Source organism: Palaemon carinicauda, chromosome 15 (genome assembly GCF_036898095.1).
Source record: "Palaemon carinicauda isolate YSFRI2023 chromosome 15, ASM3689809v2, whole genome shotgun sequence".
Classification (NCBI taxonomy): domain Eukaryota; kingdom Metazoa; phylum Arthropoda; class Malacostraca; order Decapoda; family Palaemonidae; genus Palaemon; species Palaemon carinicauda.
Genome location: NC_090739.1, coordinates 129,514,777 through 129,534,499, shown reverse-complemented (window position 1 = coordinate 129,534,499; position 19,723 = coordinate 129,514,777). Strand labels below are relative to the sequence as shown.

Below are 19,723 nucleotides of genomic sequence, written 5' to 3'. Positions count from 1 at the left end.
GTCACTCCTACACTTCGGTGTTTAGTGACAGGGAAACTTCGGTTTCTCGTTTGCGGTGACCCTTTGGGGTCTCGCAACTCAGGCTACCTTAGGCCTTTGGTCTCTCGTGCCCTTAGTCCTCTGATCCTTCGGGGTCTCGTTCTCCTAGACCTGCTGACCTGGCGTCTCCGTTCCTGGCTGCCGATGCGCTGTGGGTGTCCACGCCCCCCGTTATCCAACGGACACCGATCCCTTCGGGGCAAAGGGGGTTTTCTCACATTGTGAGTAAGTCCCTTAAGCGCCAGGTATCCCATGCGCACCAACGTTCTCCTGCGCGCAAGCGCTCACCTGCTGGTCCTGCTGTTCCTGAGACTGCTATTCAGAGACACCCTGTTCCAGGCACTGCTTGCCAACGTTCCCTGCGCATTGGCGCTCATCGTTGGAGTTCCTGAGATAGCGCACAGGCGCTCACCAGTGGTTCAGCCTGCAGTGTCTCCAAGTCTCTTCTACGAAGGGCACCTCTCCCGTTTGCGGGAGAGGTCTCTCATAGAGACCACTCCTCGGAATATCAAGCAGTACTTCCAGTGTGGATCGTCGGCTCTGGACTCTGAAGCAGACCTGCCTGGTCCTCTTCAGGGGATGCCCTCTCTCTTCAGGACACATCCCAGTTCCTGATCGTCCTGTCAGCTGATCCCTCATCCTAGCGCACAAGCGCGCGCACGCGTTTACACGTGCGCGCGCTAGCGCCAATGATCTTCTTATGTGTGCAAGCGCCGACGATCTTCTTGGCCGACGGTCTTCTTTCAAGCGTTAGCGCTGACGATCTTCATACGCGCGTAAGCGCCGACGATCGTCAATTTTATTGGCGCGCAAGCACTGACGATCTTCTTTCGAGCGCAAGCGCTGACGATTTTCTTTCGAGCGCAAGCACTGACGATCTTCTTTCGAGCGCTAGCGCTGACGATCTTCATACGCGCGTATGGGCCGACGATCGTCCGCGATCGATCTTCTAATGCGCGCAAGCGCCGACGATCTTCTTATGCGTTCAAGCGCCGACGATCTTCTTACGCGCTCAAGCGCCGACGATCTTCTTACGCGCGCGAGTGCCTACGATCTTCTTGCGCGCGCAAGCGCCTACGATCTTTTTACGCGCGCATGCGCCGACGATCTCTTCCTCGCGCAAACCCGTGGATGGTCTTCTACGCGCTCACGCGCGCGCATCCCAACATTCTGGTCCATACGGGCTTTTCATTCTGATCCTGCTTGTCAATATGATTCCTGCGCACCCTATGACGTCTCGCCCACGTGCGCGCACGCGCGAGCATTTCAACAGTCTTTCGCGCGCGACCCCCAGGTATTTCCCATTGCGCGAGCGCCGGCGCTCTCCCTAGCGCAAGCGCCAATACCCTCCCTCGCGCAAGGCTGCCGGACAACGTGCTGTAAGGTCGCCAGAGGGGGGAAGGTTCCAGAAAAGTCCAGGGACATGCTGTCCTTATCTTTTTACAGGGGACTTCCCCTCCAAAGGGAGTGTCTGACAGCGCAACCGTCGGCCGGAAGCCTGGTTTGGGACTCTAATCAGAGCGATAGCACAGGCTTTCAAGCCGTTCTCTCTGAATGGAGCCTCAAATCCTTGGCTGCAACCACTTCCCCGAGGAGGAAAAGAGTAGTTCGGACGAGGTAATTTCTCCGAGGACGTAGCTGTCCTCTCGTAAGTCTTCGAGACAGGTACTCTCCCCCCTCAGACTTTTCTCCTTCACCTTCGGACGAAGTTTTCCTGCCCTCAGGAGAGCCACGGGAGGTGAGACGTTCCCCAATCACACCATTGAGGGAAACCCCACCTCGCGCGATATGTTTTCTCGAATAAAGATAGAGAAGAGCCTGCCTCCGTCGTTGCTGGAGTCCTGCATCCCTCCTGGGAGGGAGTCAAGGACTCCAAAGAAATACCGGGAGTCCTTTAGCACCAAATCCTCAGGCTCAGACATTCTTCGTTATGGGAACGAACCTGTTTGAGCCTAAGGACATGAAGCAGGCAGCTGAGAGGCGTAGGAAGTCTCTGAGGGAGGGACCACGTTTTGTACCACAGGACCTTTGGCCTGTGGTCAGAATCGGAAAAGTGCCTCCATATAAATCTGCTAGAGATGAAGGCTGTTCTTCATGGCCCTTCAACAGGGCCAACAAAGACCTAGCGGATCACTCTATGGTGTGATGAGCGACAACACCACAGTAGTGGTTTACATCAACAAGCAAGGAGGTGCCTTTTCAAAGCAGCTATCCCATGTCTCAGTAGAGATACTGAGATAGACCGAAGTCCACTCGATGCCTCTATCGGTTGGCTTCATTCCAGACAAAGGGAATGTGCTCCTCGACTGTTGGAGCAGAGCATCTCAGATAATGAGTACCGAGTGGTCCTTGGATCATCCAGTGGCCAACAAAGTCCTGTCTTTGTGGGGTTACCCGACTGTGGATCGGTTCGCTACAGCGCTGAATTTCAAGCACCCGCTGTATTGCCCCCAGCCCCAAATCCCAAAGCACTCTGGCAAGATGCCTTCCAACAACGGTGGGACAGCACTGACGTGTGCGCTTTTCCCCCGTTCTGTCTGATGAGGAGCGTGCTCAACAAGACCAGAATATCGGCCAATCGCTTGATGACCCTTTATAGCTACGCTATGGCATCACACGGAATGGTTTCCAGACCTTCCGCAACTCCTAACGCAACTTCCGGGAGAACTCCCTCTGCGGCACAAGCTACTCAAACAACCACATGCCAGCATCTTTCACAAAGCCGTGGCTTCGCTTCGACTTCACGCCTGGAGACTATCCAGCATCTCCTCACTAAGAGAGGATTGTCGCAATAAGTTGCGAACGGGATGTCTGGACACCTGCGCAGGTCATCCGCAGGGGCCTACCAGGCAAAGTGGCGAGTTTTCTGTGGTTGGAATCGTGAAGGGGTATCTCTCCACTCGATACCACTATTCCAGCAAGAGCGGAGTTCTTCATTCATTTGCGGGAAGAATACGCCTTTCAGTCTCGGCAATGAAAGGCTATCTCTCAGCCTTAAGTCTAGCCTTCAGGCCCAAAAGAGCGTACTTTTCTTCCTCGCTGGTACTTTCCCTACTCATACGAAGATACGATCTTACCTGCCCTCAGTCGGAAGTGAGACCTCCTCCAGGAACATGGTTCGAATTCTCAGGCCTCTTAGGAGGCCTCCCTACGATCCATTTCGCCAGGCTTCAAATCGCCACCTAACTTGGAAGGCGGTATTCCTACTAGCTTTGGTCTCGGCCAAGCGAGTCAGTGAACTTCATGGTCTCTCGTATAACATCGCCCATGCAAGGGGATGAAGGGAGGTAACGTTCAGATTCGTCTCCGAGTTTGTGGCTAAGACACAGAATCCGGGAGTGCCGGATCCCCGATTCGACTCTTTCTGGATTTCGAGTCTTCGTTCTGTAACAGATGACCCAGACCATCTCCTACTGTGTCCAGTAAGGAGTCTGAGGTTATATCTCAAAGAACGGCTGCATTCGTCCCCAAGTGCAAGCTTTGTTTGTGAGCACTGGGAGAACAAAGAGGAGGGTCACCAAGAATACCATCTCCGCATGGATTCGCAGGGTGATCCATCTGTCCCTGAATCCTGACCCCCCTCCGTCATGTCGCCTTAGAGCGCATGATGTCAGGGTTGTAGCTACGTCCCTGACCTTCAAGGAGAACTTCTCAGTGATGCAGGTTCTACAAGCAGGGGCGTGGAAGCGTCAGACGACCTTCACAGCCCACTACCTGCAAGACGTGACACACAGGAGGCTCGATACGTTCTCTACCGGCCCTGTGTTGGCTGCACAACAGCTGGTCTAACCTCAGGCTCCTTAATGGACAGGTAGCAGAGGGTTGAGGGCATTGTTACCCGATCTTAGTCTGCATGAATGAAAAGATTTGTCTGGCCCTTATTCTTTTCTTCTTCCTCTCCTTCCTTGGAGAAAGCAGCATCCTGGGTTCTCTGCATAGCTGACCTCAAACCACTGCAGGTTAACCATGCTTCCTTGTGTTCCTAGTATTAAGTTAATACTGTCACGTCCCCATACCCTGACGAGGTGGTATTAGGTAAGTCCTAGCCTAAAGTTTTCCATCTAAAGAGCTTCAGGTCAACTTCCTAGGACGAGTCACACAAAATCCTTCACACACAGCTTATGTAGGCCGCAGCCCTTGTGTAGCAAGGTGCGAGCGAGGTGCAGGGACTCTTTATTGTTGAGTACTGACACACTCAGATAATGAGTCCCCGGGCAAAGCCAAAAGCCAGTATGGCTGGGACTTTTCCACCCTTCTTAAGGGTTGAGTCACCCATATTAAATAGCGTGGTTTGTATTTCAGTTACGGAACAAATGACAAATTCGGAGATAATTTGTATTTTTCCTAACTATACAAACCTTAGCTATTTAATCAAACTTGCCCGCCAGCCCTGTCCCCCGTGAAGTCCTACCTCTAAGCAAAGTGAGCTCATCACACAGGTGTGTGAGGGTGAGGGTAGCAAGCTACCCCTCCCTACCCCCCGCTAACTAGCGATGGGGGTAGTAAACCCTCGTTAAAATTCTAATGGCTCGTCATTTCGGCTACGCGAAAGTAATAACCCATATTAAATAGCTAAGGTTTGTATAGTTAGGAAAAATACAAATTATCTCCGAATTTGTCATTTTATTGAAAAGAATGAATAGGTGCTTTATAGAAGTGAGCAAGCTTATATTTATGATGAACTTTGTTTTTTATGCAATTTTAGAGATTTTATATGTAAAATATTTAAATATGTAAGTATAAACAGATGCTGGTACAAGCATATAGGATTTTACTAATTATGAGTCATGTTTGGATGTCTGTAGTTACTGGTGGGTGACGAGGAAGATGAAGAAGCCAAAGTGACATTCTTTTCCTTTGGGATCTTCTTAATTGTCAAAGAAATCTGGTAGACTTCTCTCTTCTCATTACTCAAGCTATTGAACCTTCATCAGCTCCCCCCCCCATACGGTTGGGTGAAGAAGAAGGATGAAAACTCAGGCTTACCTTAGGAAAAGCTCCTCAACATCCAGATCAATACATTGATAATGTTTCTTTAAATATATCCAACTCATTTTAAATTTATGGTGTGATTCTTTATTGCAACTTTGCTTTTGGGAAACACATTAAGTCTGTTCCTTTTTCATGCTAATAATGATAATAATAATAATAATAATAATAATGGTAATTATAATAATAATAATAATAATAATACGCCCACCTTTCTTGTTCCTCTGACAGTATGAAGGATTGTTCCTTACGCTAATGCTCTTTATGTGTTGTACAGAACTCGCCCGCCGGCTGCTGCCTTCAGGGTCAGTTAGCGATTGTGAGCATTGTGTTATAATCCTACCCTGACCTACCTCCAGCTCCGTATGTTAGGACAATAGGTTTATCATACACTTTACTACTTTGTGTCAATATGGAGCTCACACATAGGACTGTATCTTTGGGGTCTGTTGGTGACTATGAGCATGAGCCTGGTGTGAATCGCTTTTTCATCATTTGTAGCTGAACGTTAGGACCGATCTTCAGCACTGTATGGTAAGCCAAAGGAGTATTGTTCACAATATGGCTATTATTTACGCTACACCTTGTGCCATTAAGAATCCAAAGCTACAGAGCTCACACGCCGCCCAGCACTTGTGAGGTTGGTTAGCGGACATGAGCATGGGGTAGTTACTATTGCTGTTCACCTTCAAGTCGTTACGGAATTTTCTCACTGGCTGGTGCTGTTGGGGTTGGTCAGCAAGATGAGATCGGTGCAGTACGTTCCCCTATTTGCACTGGTATGAGGTGATCGGTTCTTCTGGATAGAACACCAACTCATAGCCAATTGGTTAAGTCTATGCTATCATATGATGCTATACTCCTTCTCCTCTTCCCATTCTGATTCTGACAATTCTTATAAAAAAAAGTAGTCCAGGAGGCCAATTATAAGAAGTCTCATAAAACTTTGTTACCACCTCTCTTTCGGGGAGATGGATGGCTACCAGCTTGTCCCCGGGATGCACGACCTTATATACTGCTCTGTGGTGCGGCCAGTGTGGCTATCTTGCCTATTCCAGTAGCTGGGTTGGCAGTATATAAATGGCCATATTTGTCAGCCCCGTGCTGAGGCCTGGGTGACTGGCCTGTCTATCCTGGTAGCCAGGTTGGCTGGATATCCACAATCCTGTGCTGCAGCCCTGGTGGCTGGCTTGACAGCCTCAGTAGCTAGGCTGGCTGGGGATGCAAAGCCCCTTTCCGTTGACCGGGTGTCGGAGGAGTTTGGGGACCCTTCCTCACTTCTTTTACCTGGATATGGAGTGCCACTAACTTCTCTTTTAGGGATAGTTTGGTATCCTGAATTGAGAAGATGACACCTCAAGAATGTTGTCCTCTTGTGATTTTCTGGTGGCCATGGGTCAATGGCTTAGGGGCTGTGGCCCAATGCTCATAAGCTCAAAACCATAGCTTACTCTCTACCGAAGTATTCGGTCCAGTAACTTGTCCGTGCTGGGCTTCCAAAACCCAAGCCAGGCTAATCACATTCATTCACCAGAGTGAGGTTACACTGTACCGGTCTTGCTTTATGGCACCAGTGACTGGTTCCCAGAAATGGAACAAGCTCAATCACTTCCTGATTCAGGATCTACCTCCCAATTATACATTTATCCAATTTGGATATGAGAGTTTGTATTATAGGGAGCTGAAACAAACCTATAATGTGTTGACGAGCACATATTCTATAGCCTTGAGGTACCATTGACCAATGGATGATTAGGAATGATAGCATCTTTTGGGCATAGACATACTGTATTTGCTCTACGGATTGAATAGGTGCTGGTCTCGTCCTCTACCTCTCAGGAGGGTGATGTTGAGGTATTGGTGGAAGGGGGTGCTGTATATTAGTACTCCTTTATCCACCATGCTGTATTCCTCAGGGGTTCTGGTCTTTTGAGGGAGACTGCAGTCATGCCAGTTGGCTTGGATTTGAGGAAGGTTGTGGCCTTCTCCAAATCTCAGCAATGACCACTACCAGATTTTTCCTCCTGAGGGGGTTGGACCCTGCTCCAACTATTCTTGCCCATCTTCCTAGCTTAGTCCAGGAGGGGTGTTAGGCGGAAGAAGATGGGGGGAACCTATGTTCTCTTCTGTCAGTAGGGGGATATGTACCTTGCCAAGCACATGCCTTCCCTCTCTATCCAAATCCATGTCATACCTTCCTTCCAGGTGCCATCTCTGGATATGCGATGCAGGTAAAAAAATCTTATATTTGCGCTGGAACTTTTTTACAACCTTCTCCAGTCCTCTCCCATCCTCTCTTCATGGGATGTCACATGGACACAAGTCCTTATTCGTCTTTGCTGAACTGGTAATTGTCATGCCATGTTCAGTTGGGTCTTTTGCCCCATACACAGCCTCCAGAGAGGAAAACTTTATGTTATTTCGAAAGGGACTCGTTCAATCCTTACGTGTTCACACGTGTCCACCTAAGTGCCTCTTAGAATGACCTCTTAGAAGTCTTTCCAGGATGAGATTGAGATTACCCTTCACTCCTATTATGATCTGAGGGGAGTTCGATCTCATACCCAAGCACAGGTATGCTGTTCGACTAGAAATTTTTCCTGTTACTCGTGTCAGCAAACTCAGAAGTAGCACCCCTGTTCCTGATCAGTAGGAACTGCTGAACCTCTTATTATAGCCAGAAAGAACTGTTAGCAAGGGAAGAGTGAGTTTGCTCTCTTTTCCTCCTCTGGCACCTCATTTCCCCTACTATCTTCTCTTTCAGATGTTCATCAGAAGGAAGAAGCAGCAGTAATAGTTACACAGGAAGCATCTCCCAAAGTTCCTTTGGAATTCTAGGGTACACTCTTGTCCTTCTTAAAGGAGTGATGCAGACCATTTCTTAGGCTTCGTATTTTCAGGTGGATCCGTAGGCTAGGTGAGGGTGAGCATTGCTCCTACCTTCATTGTTCCTGTCGTGACATACAAGAAAAGTCTTGGTCCCTAGGAAACTGGTCTCCCTCTTCTAAAGAAGTATTAGCTCTCATCCTTTGACCTGTACTGTTGAGGTTGGTCAAATGGTTGTGAGCACAATATGATGGTCTTCAGGTGAGTAGTCTTGGCTGTGACCTAACACTAATTCTATAGGCCAGGTAAGGATAGGGTGTACACTGTAATTGAAGCCACACTACATCTCCGCGAGGGAGTGACAGAGCTCACTAGGCTATTGCTTCTCCAGGTTTTGGTCAGCCAGACCATGAGCCCATTGTGGTAGATACTTCTGACATACTGTTTGCAGGTAATGGTTTCTCCAGGGATTGAGTATTTGCACTTTCCAGGTAAAGAGGAACTTGATCATCCACTCTCCTTGTCCATTCTATGGAATTCTTTTGGGAGGGCCCCAAGTCGAGTGCTGTCGTGTTCTGTTAGCTCTCGTTTAGAACATGTCTTTCCAGCTAGAGTATTTTTCAGCAGATCATGGACTTCCTTATCTGCTGCTGCCTACGAAGTGCTTCATTAGAGTATTGATCCTTCCTCCTCAGGGGGAACAAGCAATTTTAATTACCGGGGGTGAAATGGTCCTTATCCTCAGAGTAGGGCCATACGTGCCACCTGCTAACCTGAGGAAAGCATCACAGGGTTTTCCTTCAGGACTGTCTCTCTCTGCTTCATTTAGAGAATTGGAGAAGAGGTTCCTTGATAACGTGTAGATCCCTCCTCCTCTTGGAGTCAGTCTATGTTCGAAGGGAGTTTCGAGTATTCTTGTCTATCTTAGAACTTACTTCCATGGGTGTGATTTTCCTCGTCCTCAGGCACTGGAGCACACACCTACTGCTAACAATGTGAGGGCATCATAGGGATCTTTCCCTCAAGACTCTTTTTTTTCTGCCTTGGCAAGAGAATAGGAGAGTTTCAAGCTCTTTATGATATCAAACTTTTGGGAAGGGGGTCTCTGTTGCCTTTGTTGTTTCATATACTGTGTAACGAACACCCAGTACCAGTTGGTCTCAAACACCTGTTTGGGACCTTCTTGATCCTATCTCTCTGTGCAGATTGACATGAAATTGCTTTGTGTCTCATTAGGGCACTACAAAGTTACTTAGGGAGGGCTCGACACCTCTTAAGAGTGTCGCAGCCTTCTCATTAGCCCCAGCAGGAACAAGAAGTGTCCAAACACTGTTCCTTAGACTTAGTGAGCCTGTTTGCTTGCATTTGCCACTTTGGTTAGTGTGTACCTCTGCAATCTCAACTAAGAACTCACAAGCCTATCCCTGTCAGTAGCATTCCAGTTTACCTGTCAGCATACTTGGAGTTGAAGGTGGTTCTGAAGGTGTTGGATCAGCTTTGCCACTGTACCTCATGGATATTACCCACAGAATTGGAACCCTTTTCCTTGGGTCCTGAAGTGGGTGCTCAGCAGTTGTGAGGCACTCCCAACTCCTATCTTTTTCCTCTCGAGGGTATGCATTAGCAACTGTTCCATGGTGGTCGAACGTCTACTGCTAGTGAGTTATACGATGGAGCACCTTTCCTACAGGCTACGTCTGCTAGAAAGCTACTCCTCCATCCTCCTGGCAAGAGGGAAGGATTGGTTGGTATCTTACTAAACATTTCTTTTGATGCTTTTAGATTGACACTGCTGACAATGAAGTTAACCATTCAATGGCTGTTTGTGTACCACTGAAGATATATTCTTATATTAAAGGACTCAGGTTTTCATTGCTAGGAAAAATACAAATTGATTTTAGAATATGTTATTTGTTACTTAATTACAACTTATTTGAAGTTAATTGGGTTTATCGGTTCTAATAAAGGCTATGAATATGAATACTTCTATTGCCGAGTCTGGACCCATAGCTGAATATCAGTGACAATCTTGTGTTGTAAGCTCAGCCCATTTTAGTGGGTATAGTTGCCACTTCCCCAAGTTACAGAGGAAATTTTATTTTTATTTTAGTCCTTTTATATACAGTAATTACTATCTTATGAAGGTAGTACATTATTTTTCTATTCATTTATATTATAAAGAAGATTTTTGAAGGAAAGGTCAGATGAGACTTTTATTCTTTGGGATTTCTATTACCCATTTTTATTTTACACTAAACAATCAGAGCATTATCAAGTGAGAGCAAGGCTTATATGCATATAAATGTTAGAAGCTTTTTCATATATGTGTAATCTCATACACAGTAGATGTATGTATTTTGTTGTTACATTAATTGTTATGGAAATTAAGGTTTTGTATGCAACCCTATCCTCTTGTTTGTTTGAAGTGCAATAAGTGTATTATTATATCAACAGAGTTTACTGTATGTAGGTCATGGGCATGAGATTCTTCCCTGCCAGATCTTTTCATTGACAATGCTTCTTTAAATACATGCAGTTCATCCAAAATTGTAAATGTGATTCTTAATAACAAGTTTAGTTTTTAGAAACATGTCTGATTTGTTTTTTCCTGAATTACACAAAAAATATGTTCATTACGAAAGTATTTCAAGATTATTCTTGGAGCTTATTCTTATAAGGAAGATTTTACAAAGGTTCTTCAAAAGTATGAAATTTTTATTGCTTTTATATATACAGTATATGAGTAAAGTAGAGGATTTGGTCTTTTACTATCGTCTCAATATCACTTATTTACTGTGCTCTTAGGAGTGTACTTGCTCCTAGTTCAGGGTCAGCATTGATTTCTCTTCTTGTTCCCCTGTAATTCACTTTGATCCTATTCTGACTAGATATATTCTCTAACTGTAAGTCCTTGACTTTGCTAATGCAGTTTTTATCTTTCCCTCTTGAAGGTGTTACTTTTAGTTGATCCTGGAAGAAGCCTGGGCATCCCTTACTTTCTTACCTCTTTGTTTCTAAGTCCCTCTATTCTCCTTTCCCATTTCTACATGAATAGAAAGATGAGGCAGTAGTCAGTAAAATACCTTTTTTAGTATGCACTTCTTTGTAGTGCTATAAGACAACAGAACATTATAGTTGTTTCTTTCCTTTTGAGATCCACCGATGGTCTATCTGCTGAAACAAATCATTATGCTGTAGATGTTTCTTGTCTTTTTAGATCTTCAGACAGTCTATCTTTGCTCAAGTAGAATATTACAGATGTTTCTTGTCTTTTATGATTCACCGACGGTCTGTCTTTGCACAAAGCCTGTTGTCTTGCTTTAAGTGCATAGCTCTTTATACCAAAGACTTAGATCTTGATTATAGAGCTTCGCACCTTTGCATCTCGTAGCTAGGTCCTGTACATCTTTATGTTCACATCTTTGCTCTTCTACTTCTCTGGGGAAGGAGTCATATTACTTATGTTATTGCTAGGCTTTAACATATTCAGGGCTGGCTACGCCACTTCTCTGTGCCATTGCACATTCCAGAGGACACCTGAGATATGTTTTTTCAGGCCTAGGCTGGTATCCAAAGTGCTTCCTTTATGGCATACATTGGTATTTCAGGCTAGTACTTTAGTGGTTTGTCCTATCTCTAATAACAAATGTCTCATAGCACTTTATTTCTAGCATTGTAGTGTCCATCAGAGTCTATGATCTTCCAGTTTCATCTTCCTGTCTGTGTTTTTGTTTCCTGTGATCTGTAGTCTTATAACCTATGCACTCAGGGCAGAGTTTGAGTTATTATACTTTTGCTGACTAGATCCCTGTTCTTGTCTGACTATTTTCTTTCTTATGATCTTATCTTTTAAAACCAATAATGTACAATAAATCTAGGGCACCTACACAAGGAATATATTGTTACCGATCATACAAGAAAGCAGAGACCACTGAATATAATTTGGAGTATGGCATTACTCTTTCAATAATTTGGTTATTACAAATGGTGTAGTCAGTACCATATGTTCTTTGTAATTAACTTGTTTCCATTTCCTCTACAGGGGACCAGAGATGGCGAACAGTTATCCGTCGTTGTGCTTCAGTCACAGAGACTGGTGTAACAAATGTGTGCAACTGGGGAGTAGATCCAAATGGTGTATATTGGGAAGAATGTTATTGTACTTCTGATGGTTGCAATGGAGCTTCTGGTGTTGTAGTAAGCTATGTGGCAATGTTATGTGGCCTTAGCATGTTATATGCTTTGCGAAGGTAAAGTACGACATGATTTAAAGTAATCTGTTGTGGCACCAGTACTTAGTTACTTTACTAACAGTGGTAATTTGTAATGTAGTCAATTAAAAGTACAGCACTTTCAGCTAAGAGGGTAATATCCAATTTTTTTACAAGAAAGTTTTGTGAATTTCAATTAGACTATATTAATGTCTTTGCATCAAAAGATTTTTTTTATTCTGATTGTAACATGTAGGGCCTATCCTTAGGAGTAGAAACATGGATGCCATAAAATCAATTTATGGCATATTCACCTAGACATATGAAATCTTTTTTTAGGTTAATATAGTATGTGAATTGAGATTAAATTACTGAAAGCCGTCCAAATTATATTTGCTTTTGATCATAAGTCTGAGGTATTATTGTAATGATGAGTACAGTATTTGATTTTTTGAAAAAGAAAATCCTTTTATTTTTTTGAGATAGTGAATTAAAATTTCAAGAACATTACAGTGCCCTTATCCAAAGAATCTATATACAGTACTGTACTTTATACAGTATACAGTGGTAGTTTTATTACTTTACTGTAGTGTTGAGTTAGAATGTACAGTTGTATAATGTAAATCATTATTTTGATCAGGTAGATGGTTTTGATGTGTTTAGGTTAGGTCAAATATATTGCTTAGAGATAAGGGATAGCTTGTCCATTCCATTTAAAAGTAGAGATTTTATACTTTATAAATCCAAATGTTTTGTGATTGTGTAAATACCTGTTGTGTATTTTCTTCAGTACAGCATCTCATTAGTTACTGCATGTGTACAAATATTAGCGAACAGTATTTAAGCTTTAGCACAATCATGAATTATTGCTTTTGTTGTCATGATAAAATATTCAATACCCTCTTTTTAAATGGTAGTACTCTATGAATATTCCAGTTTATTTATGGTTGACCAATATAATTTAGTGCCCCCCTTTCCAGTTTTACTTATCCATAATTATTGGTAATGACGAGTAGTATGGGTTGCAAATTTACATAAAATGTTCCTGCCCAGGTAATCCTAAAGAAAAAAAAGTTTTATAATTTTTTTTAGCTTGGTGCATGTATAATTCTAGTAAATCTAGTTTTGAAGTGTTTGAATGGTTCTCTGTAGAAGCTTAGTTCAGTCAATTCTCATCATGTCACAAAAGTGGCTGGTCTTCGCTAAACATTCCAATACGCCCGTCTTTGTCGTTACCAGATCTTTGAACAGCAAACTTTAATGATGAGACCAAAGTTATTGCATCAGTAAATACAGAAATTATAAAGTTAAAATTTTTTTGGGGGGAAAAATAATTTAATAAGCTCATCTGATTCAAGGTTTTATTTCTGTCCTGTATTAAATATTCTATCATAAGTGAGTATGATATGGTGTACTGAGTACTGAATTACAGTTGCAAAATGTTAGAGCAAAGAGGTTGCTTGCGAATATTCATATTGTATGAATTTTTAAGGTCAATTAGGAATTAGGGCTCTGATTATTGTGCCACAACTGCTAAAGTATGATGCCCTTTAATATTGGAACACATGCAGTATTTATAGATTGAGATTACATTTTAGGTAGCTCGTTCTTAAGTTATAGTACATCTTATATTTGAGCATGGGAACTTTTTATGTGGATACATATTTTCTTTTTGACAAAATGGTGGAGAGTTTGGGTAATTCAGTATCAATTTGTGAATTACTGTATTGGTTTTTACTGAATTATACATATATGCTGGTATTTTATATATTAGTATGAAATTTTACAGATTTTTTTTAACGAATGTTTTACTGCAATTTACAAGGGCAAAGGACAAAAATACACCTTGTCTTAATTTAAGAAATACTGTAATCCATTGAATTCATTATCCTTTTGATCTATCTCAGTATTTCTGGCTTTCTTTTGTCATTCACTTCTTTTATTCTCACCTTTTGTTGATGCCCAAATACAGCTCTTCATTACTTCAGTTCTCACCCCACATTAAAAAGATTTTCATCCTCACTTATATCAGTAGAAATTTGATTACCTGTAATGAGCCTTTTGTGTACGACATAAAGTATGAAGTATTTTACTGATATGCCCCTAAAATTTTGTACACTTAGGTTTAACCTATAATTCTTAAACATTACTCTAGAAATGCATTTTAATACTGACTTGCCTAGTTTGTGTTTACTTCCTTTGTGAAGTGTCATGTAAATATTCTGTATCGGGTAACAAATATTTACTTGGTCTTCCATTACTTAATGATGATAATAAGCAACATTAAAGCACAAGTTAAGATATCATTATACACAGTAATAGGAAAGATAGAAGAGTATGAAGGATTAGACACTTCCTATCACAAAAAAAAAAATTGTTCTGACAATGTAAATACACTACCATATAAAACACTGAATCTCTTTAGGAACTACATTATACATTCCATGTATTGTGAAAATAATGTTCATGCTCTTGATAAACATTTTATGGTTTGATGAATTATTTTGAATACCATCAAGTATTATTTCTTGAATAGACAGTATTGGCACTAGGAAATTTAATTGTGTATTGTGATTAATTGTAACTAATCCGTCCATTTTCCGTCCTTGGAGTAGAGTATTTTTACAGAGCATGTATTTTTACAAATTATAATATATAAAACATTGTTTGTGTCTGTTTTAACCTTGAAAATAATTTTCAGATTCTCTAGGGGTGACATGTTACCCATGCTTGTGACAGATGTAAAGGTCCAGCAAAGAGTTTATGTATTCAGACTCCATTTATATTCAGTAAGAAAAACTTTAAGAAAGGGCCATCTTAAGAGAATGGAAGATAGAGAAAGCCTAAGTGAATTGCTGCATGTTATAATGCAGAATTGGAAGAGAAATAATGGTAAACTATTTTTTCCATGGTTCTGTAAAGTATGATATATATTGTATATACTTTATAGTATGTGTAAGATACTGTACATGATTGAGAAGAAAGGTGCCTGGACTGAACTGTTTGGAAGCACGGGCTCAGAAAAGGTGGAAGTTGATGTGAAGGTAGGTGGAATATGTGCTAGGAGCCAAGGCACATTGAACAGTGCAGGTTAAGTCAGCATTATAAATAATATCTGTTAAAGGTTAATGTCATCAGCACTCCTCACACTGTACACTGAAGGTATTACTAAAAGGATTTTTTAGCTGGCCCTCACCCTAGCTTCTCCCACTTTTTGGCCAGGTTTTCCCCCTGGTTGCATTTTGGTGTTAAATGGCATCTCTGGGCCCCAGTTCCTTGCCATATGACCCAAATTTTTATTAATTTAAATCATAAATGGTAATGCTTAATGTAGTCACATAGTTATTTGCAAGACTACTGGTTGATGTTATGATTAATAAATTGTCAAAGATACATGTGAAAAAAGGATCTTGGGGAATCTTAAAATAGTTCTATCAGGTATAATAAATTTCGGCATGTTAACGAGGCTAAATTTCAACTAATGGCACAGTTTTTTGGTTATTAATCTCAGATACTTAAGTATTAGATAACGTAGAAGATGGTATTGCTTACATCCGTTGTTCTTTGAATTTAGAAGCTGCAGTGTGAAAATTCATTGACTATGATGAAAGTTAGATTTTATTGAATAGAGAACCTGTTACTTTTTAGGCCAGTCTGTCACTGTCATAGTACGGATTACTTAATAGTCTTTGTTGCATCTCCTCAGCCCCTAGCTGTGCTAACTTTTTAGATTTCTATATGTATGTTCCAGTTTCATTGTATTTAGGTGTTTAACATCTTTAACTTACTTCATTGTGTGATTTTTGTGGTTTTTCCCCATTGCACACGGGCCATGAAGGGTCTCCAAACCCCAGCAATGGGCCTTATTAACCAAATTCATAAAGCCTAATTTTTCACCTTCAGGTCTTATTAGCTAAATTCATAAAGCTTAATTTTTACCTTCAGGTCTTAAAGGCCAAATTCATCAAGCTTAATTTTTACCTTCGGGTCAGTCTTATGGCAGTTAAATGTTTTGACTTAGTTGTGTAAGTAAACTACATTAGTTATTATTAATAATGATGCTTGCAAAGCAGAGGGAACTGAAGTCATTTTGAATTGGAATTGCAATCTAGTCATTTTTTTGACATGTAATGAGTAATATGTCTGCCCCGATCCATTTTATGAGGCAATTTGTCAAGTGTTGAAAATATGATTTTGATTTGTAATTATAGTCAGTCTTATGAGTTATGAATTCTGTCTTGATGCCATGGTTAGACTAATAGTGAAATTTATAGGTGCTATGGTCTTAATGTATGATGTTAAAGTCTCTTATTTCCCTTTGGTATTGAGCTTACAGTTTTATTTTCTATTGGTAAATAACAGAATGAATAAGACAGGATGTGTTTTGTGAAGTGATGATTGATTTGTTTAATTGTTATGATAAATAAAACGATTGTTAGGCTTGAGAGTGGAAATTAGAGTACAGCAAGGAAGACTTGCCCTGTTAAGTAAAAGAAAACAAATGCGCAAATTCTATCATTTTGTGGCCGGAACTGAAGATGACCGCAGAAAATACTTATTGAATGTTTAAGCTTTTTATGTATGCAAGCATTTTTAACCACGGGGAAAAAACCTTCTCATAATGTATTTGGGGAAGGGTAAAAACAGTTGAAGTTGACATTAATATGAAGAAGTTTCAAGTAGAGACTGTAATTTGCTAGTTTTCCTGTATCTGTGGAGAGAAATTTTTCCATGAGGTTTTTATTCAAAGCGGTTGCCTTGAAATTTTGTCTTTTTTTATATTTTCTTTTCAAGCTGGGGTCTACCTTGTAATATATCATCTAAATTTCATGTAAACTGTACTTTATTATATTTTCATGCAGGTGTTCATGTTCCCTTTACAGTACTCCTGACATTCACTTCACCTAAGTCTCTGTAGATGTGTACAGTAGTGCCTAGGCCAGTACCCCTCACACCGTCCCTTTAAGCATTACGTTAGTTTCATTGCAGCATACCCTAGCTGCATCCAGTTTCACTTCCATTTCTACATCCTTTATTATCTTGTTGTCCAGCCACTTTTAACATTTACTTTATATTGTAACTGCTGGGTTTTCCACAAATCACACCTCAGCATTGACTTGGCCTCCCAGTCCAAATTCTATAAATGCAAATTGTCTCTGTAAGTCATTATATTAACATTTGGCAGTACAGTATAAAATCAAGTTTATCCTTCTGCCAAAGTTTCATGTCTTTTGCAAAATCTGTTCTTAATTGTTCTGTCTTTACTGTTAATTTCAGCAAACCTCGTATAAGATATTACAAACCATAAGAGCTCAGTCACCTTTACATATTTGTATATTACACTATAATCATTTATTAGATTTTTTTCCTTGGGTTTTTCCTTCCTACAAAATTGTTTCCATTGATTTTTTTTTACTTTCTACTACCTGTACTGTCCAATTTTCAATATTAAACTTACCCGATAATCATGTAGCTGTCAACTCCGTTGCCCGACAGAATTCTATGGAGGGATACGCCAGCTATCACAATACTAGAAGGGGGTGTATTTACCAGCGCCACCTGTGGCCAGGTACTCAAGTACTTCTTGTTGACACCTCCTCAATTATTCCTCTGTCGTGCTTCCGGCAAGACGTTCTGGGATACGCTTATGTTCTTGGAGTATTTTCACGACTTTGGTGAAGTATTTCTCTTTGATTTCGGCTGTCGCTTTACTGGAAACTTCTATATTAGCTTAGTTAGCTTTTGGAATTAATTTGATTAATTATGGTGACGAGAGAGTATGAACTCTCGTTCACCTTTCAATGGCCGACCCTTCCCTTAGACGGAAGTGTTGGTTTCTAAGAGAGTATAGACTCTCTTTCTTAATTTTGCTTAACAAAAGTTATAGATTTATTTTATATCTCTCCGCCTCTTATAGGCCTCTTCGATTAACTTCCTTTTATTATAAACTCATTAAAATTAATTTTTATATTTGTTTATATTCGACCTTCCTAATAGTAGGCGGTCTTTTACCGAAGTTAATAAACTTTGAGCCCGTCATTTCGGTTTTACCTGTTAACATATTATGCTATTTCCGCCACAGAGTTTGAAGATTTTCTTTGACAGTCTCGTACTGTTTTCAAAGTTGAACTAACGTTTTGTTTTGTCTCTGCAGTTGTTGACGTTCAGAACGTTCAACTTGCACTCTATCGTTACGATAGAGAAAGAATGTTCACGGTTTCACGTTGCAGTAAGAGTAACCGTGTCTAGCGTTTTGTTCATTCTTTCTTAACTTAATGGTTTTGATCCTAATAAAGGAACTTTTCAGTTTTTTCCTTTAACAATAATATGTTTTAACGATATATATGATTGGGCTCTTCTCTCAGGTTCTAAGTCAAGAGAGAGAGAGAGAGAGAGAGATAGAGACGGAGGGAGAAAGAGGATAAACGTTTCATTCAAGCCTGCCAGGCGTACGAGTAACGTCGTTATCGTTTTTGCTCTTCTCCCTAGTCTCTTTAGGGGAAGAAACTAAACGTTTCTAGAGTGATCTAGTGTTTAGTCTCTTTCCAACCACTGAATTATCTTTCATTAGATTTTTCTGTTACATTGTAATTCTGTTTTCGCAATTACTAACTTTGAGAAAGGATAGAATTGCGTATTTCAGGTACAAACCACTTAAAGTTTCGAGTTCAGTGAAATAAGTGCAAACAGAAATCAAAGTGATAAGTGATTAGTGCGTGAGGGTACTTTTGTGCGCGCCAGTCGTCCTCCCAGTCCGGGACCTCTTGCAAGCTCCCAAGCCCAGGGGAGAAGCAATGTCGAAGGGCATAAGGGTTCAGCAGGCCTTGATCGGCGCACAGAAGTATTCTCGGTGGTTGTGGGCGTGTCTTACCGAGACCGTCACTCCCACCCGCAGACGATTGAGCCCTTATTTTGCTCGTCTGCAGAAGAGATTAGGGGAGAAAATAAAGGCAGAGTAACGCTGGTCTCAGGTCTCAAGACCTCTTAAACGTTAAGTCCAGACCTATGCCAGACGTACGAAGTTAAAGTTCACAACCCGAATGCAGTCATTGGGTTAGCTCTGACTCTCCTCAGTCATCAGTTGATTACACTCCGCCTAAGAGGAGTAAGGTTCTGCCACAACAGATCTCTGCTGTTAAGGCTTTACCTCAGCAGAACTTAGTGTCTGCCGACCCCAAGTTAACTCTACTGCAGTCCATACAGTCACAACTTTCGGTCTTGATGCGTGAGTGTCGGGCTGAGAGTGTTGCGCCTCCGCCTCCGCCTACACTCCCCCCCGCCTATGATCGCTCCGCCTGATCACAGTACCACCTGCCAGGCGTACGATGTTGTGAACTCTACTACAGTCCATGCAAGCACAGCTTTCGGACTTGATGCGTGAGTGTCGGGCTGAGAGTGTTGCTCCTCCGCCTCCGCCTACACTCCCTCCACCTACACTCGCTCCGCCTGATCACAGTACCATCTGCCAGGCGTACGATGTTGTGGACTCTACTACAGTCCATGCAAGCACAGCTTTCGGACTTGATGCGTGAGTGTCGGGCTGAGAGTGTTGCTCCTCCACCTCCGCCTACACTCCCTCCGCCTGATCGCAGTACCACCTGCCAGCAGTTCCACCTGCCAGGCGTACGATGTTGAGCCACGTGCTGAGTTTGCTGTTC

General features: G+C 41.8%; 1 protein-coding gene across 1 annotated transcript in view; it reads left to right on the top strand.

The window, feature by feature from the left end:
* The window catches only part of LOC137654738 (UPAR/Ly6 domain-containing protein crok), a 31,513-nt gene extending 14,030 nt beyond the window's left edge, over positions 1-17,483 (top strand). Inside the window, exons 3-4 of the mRNA XM_068388648.1 lie at positions 11,897-12,104; positions 14,767-17,483. Coding sequence (XP_068244749.1) covers positions 11,897-12,104; positions 14,767-14,992 — 434 coding nt within the window. The 3' untranslated portion in view covers positions 14,993-17,483. The remainder of the gene's footprint in view (positions 1-11,896; positions 12,105-14,766) is intronic.
* The last annotated feature ends 2,240 nt before the right edge of the window (positions 17,484-19,723 follow it).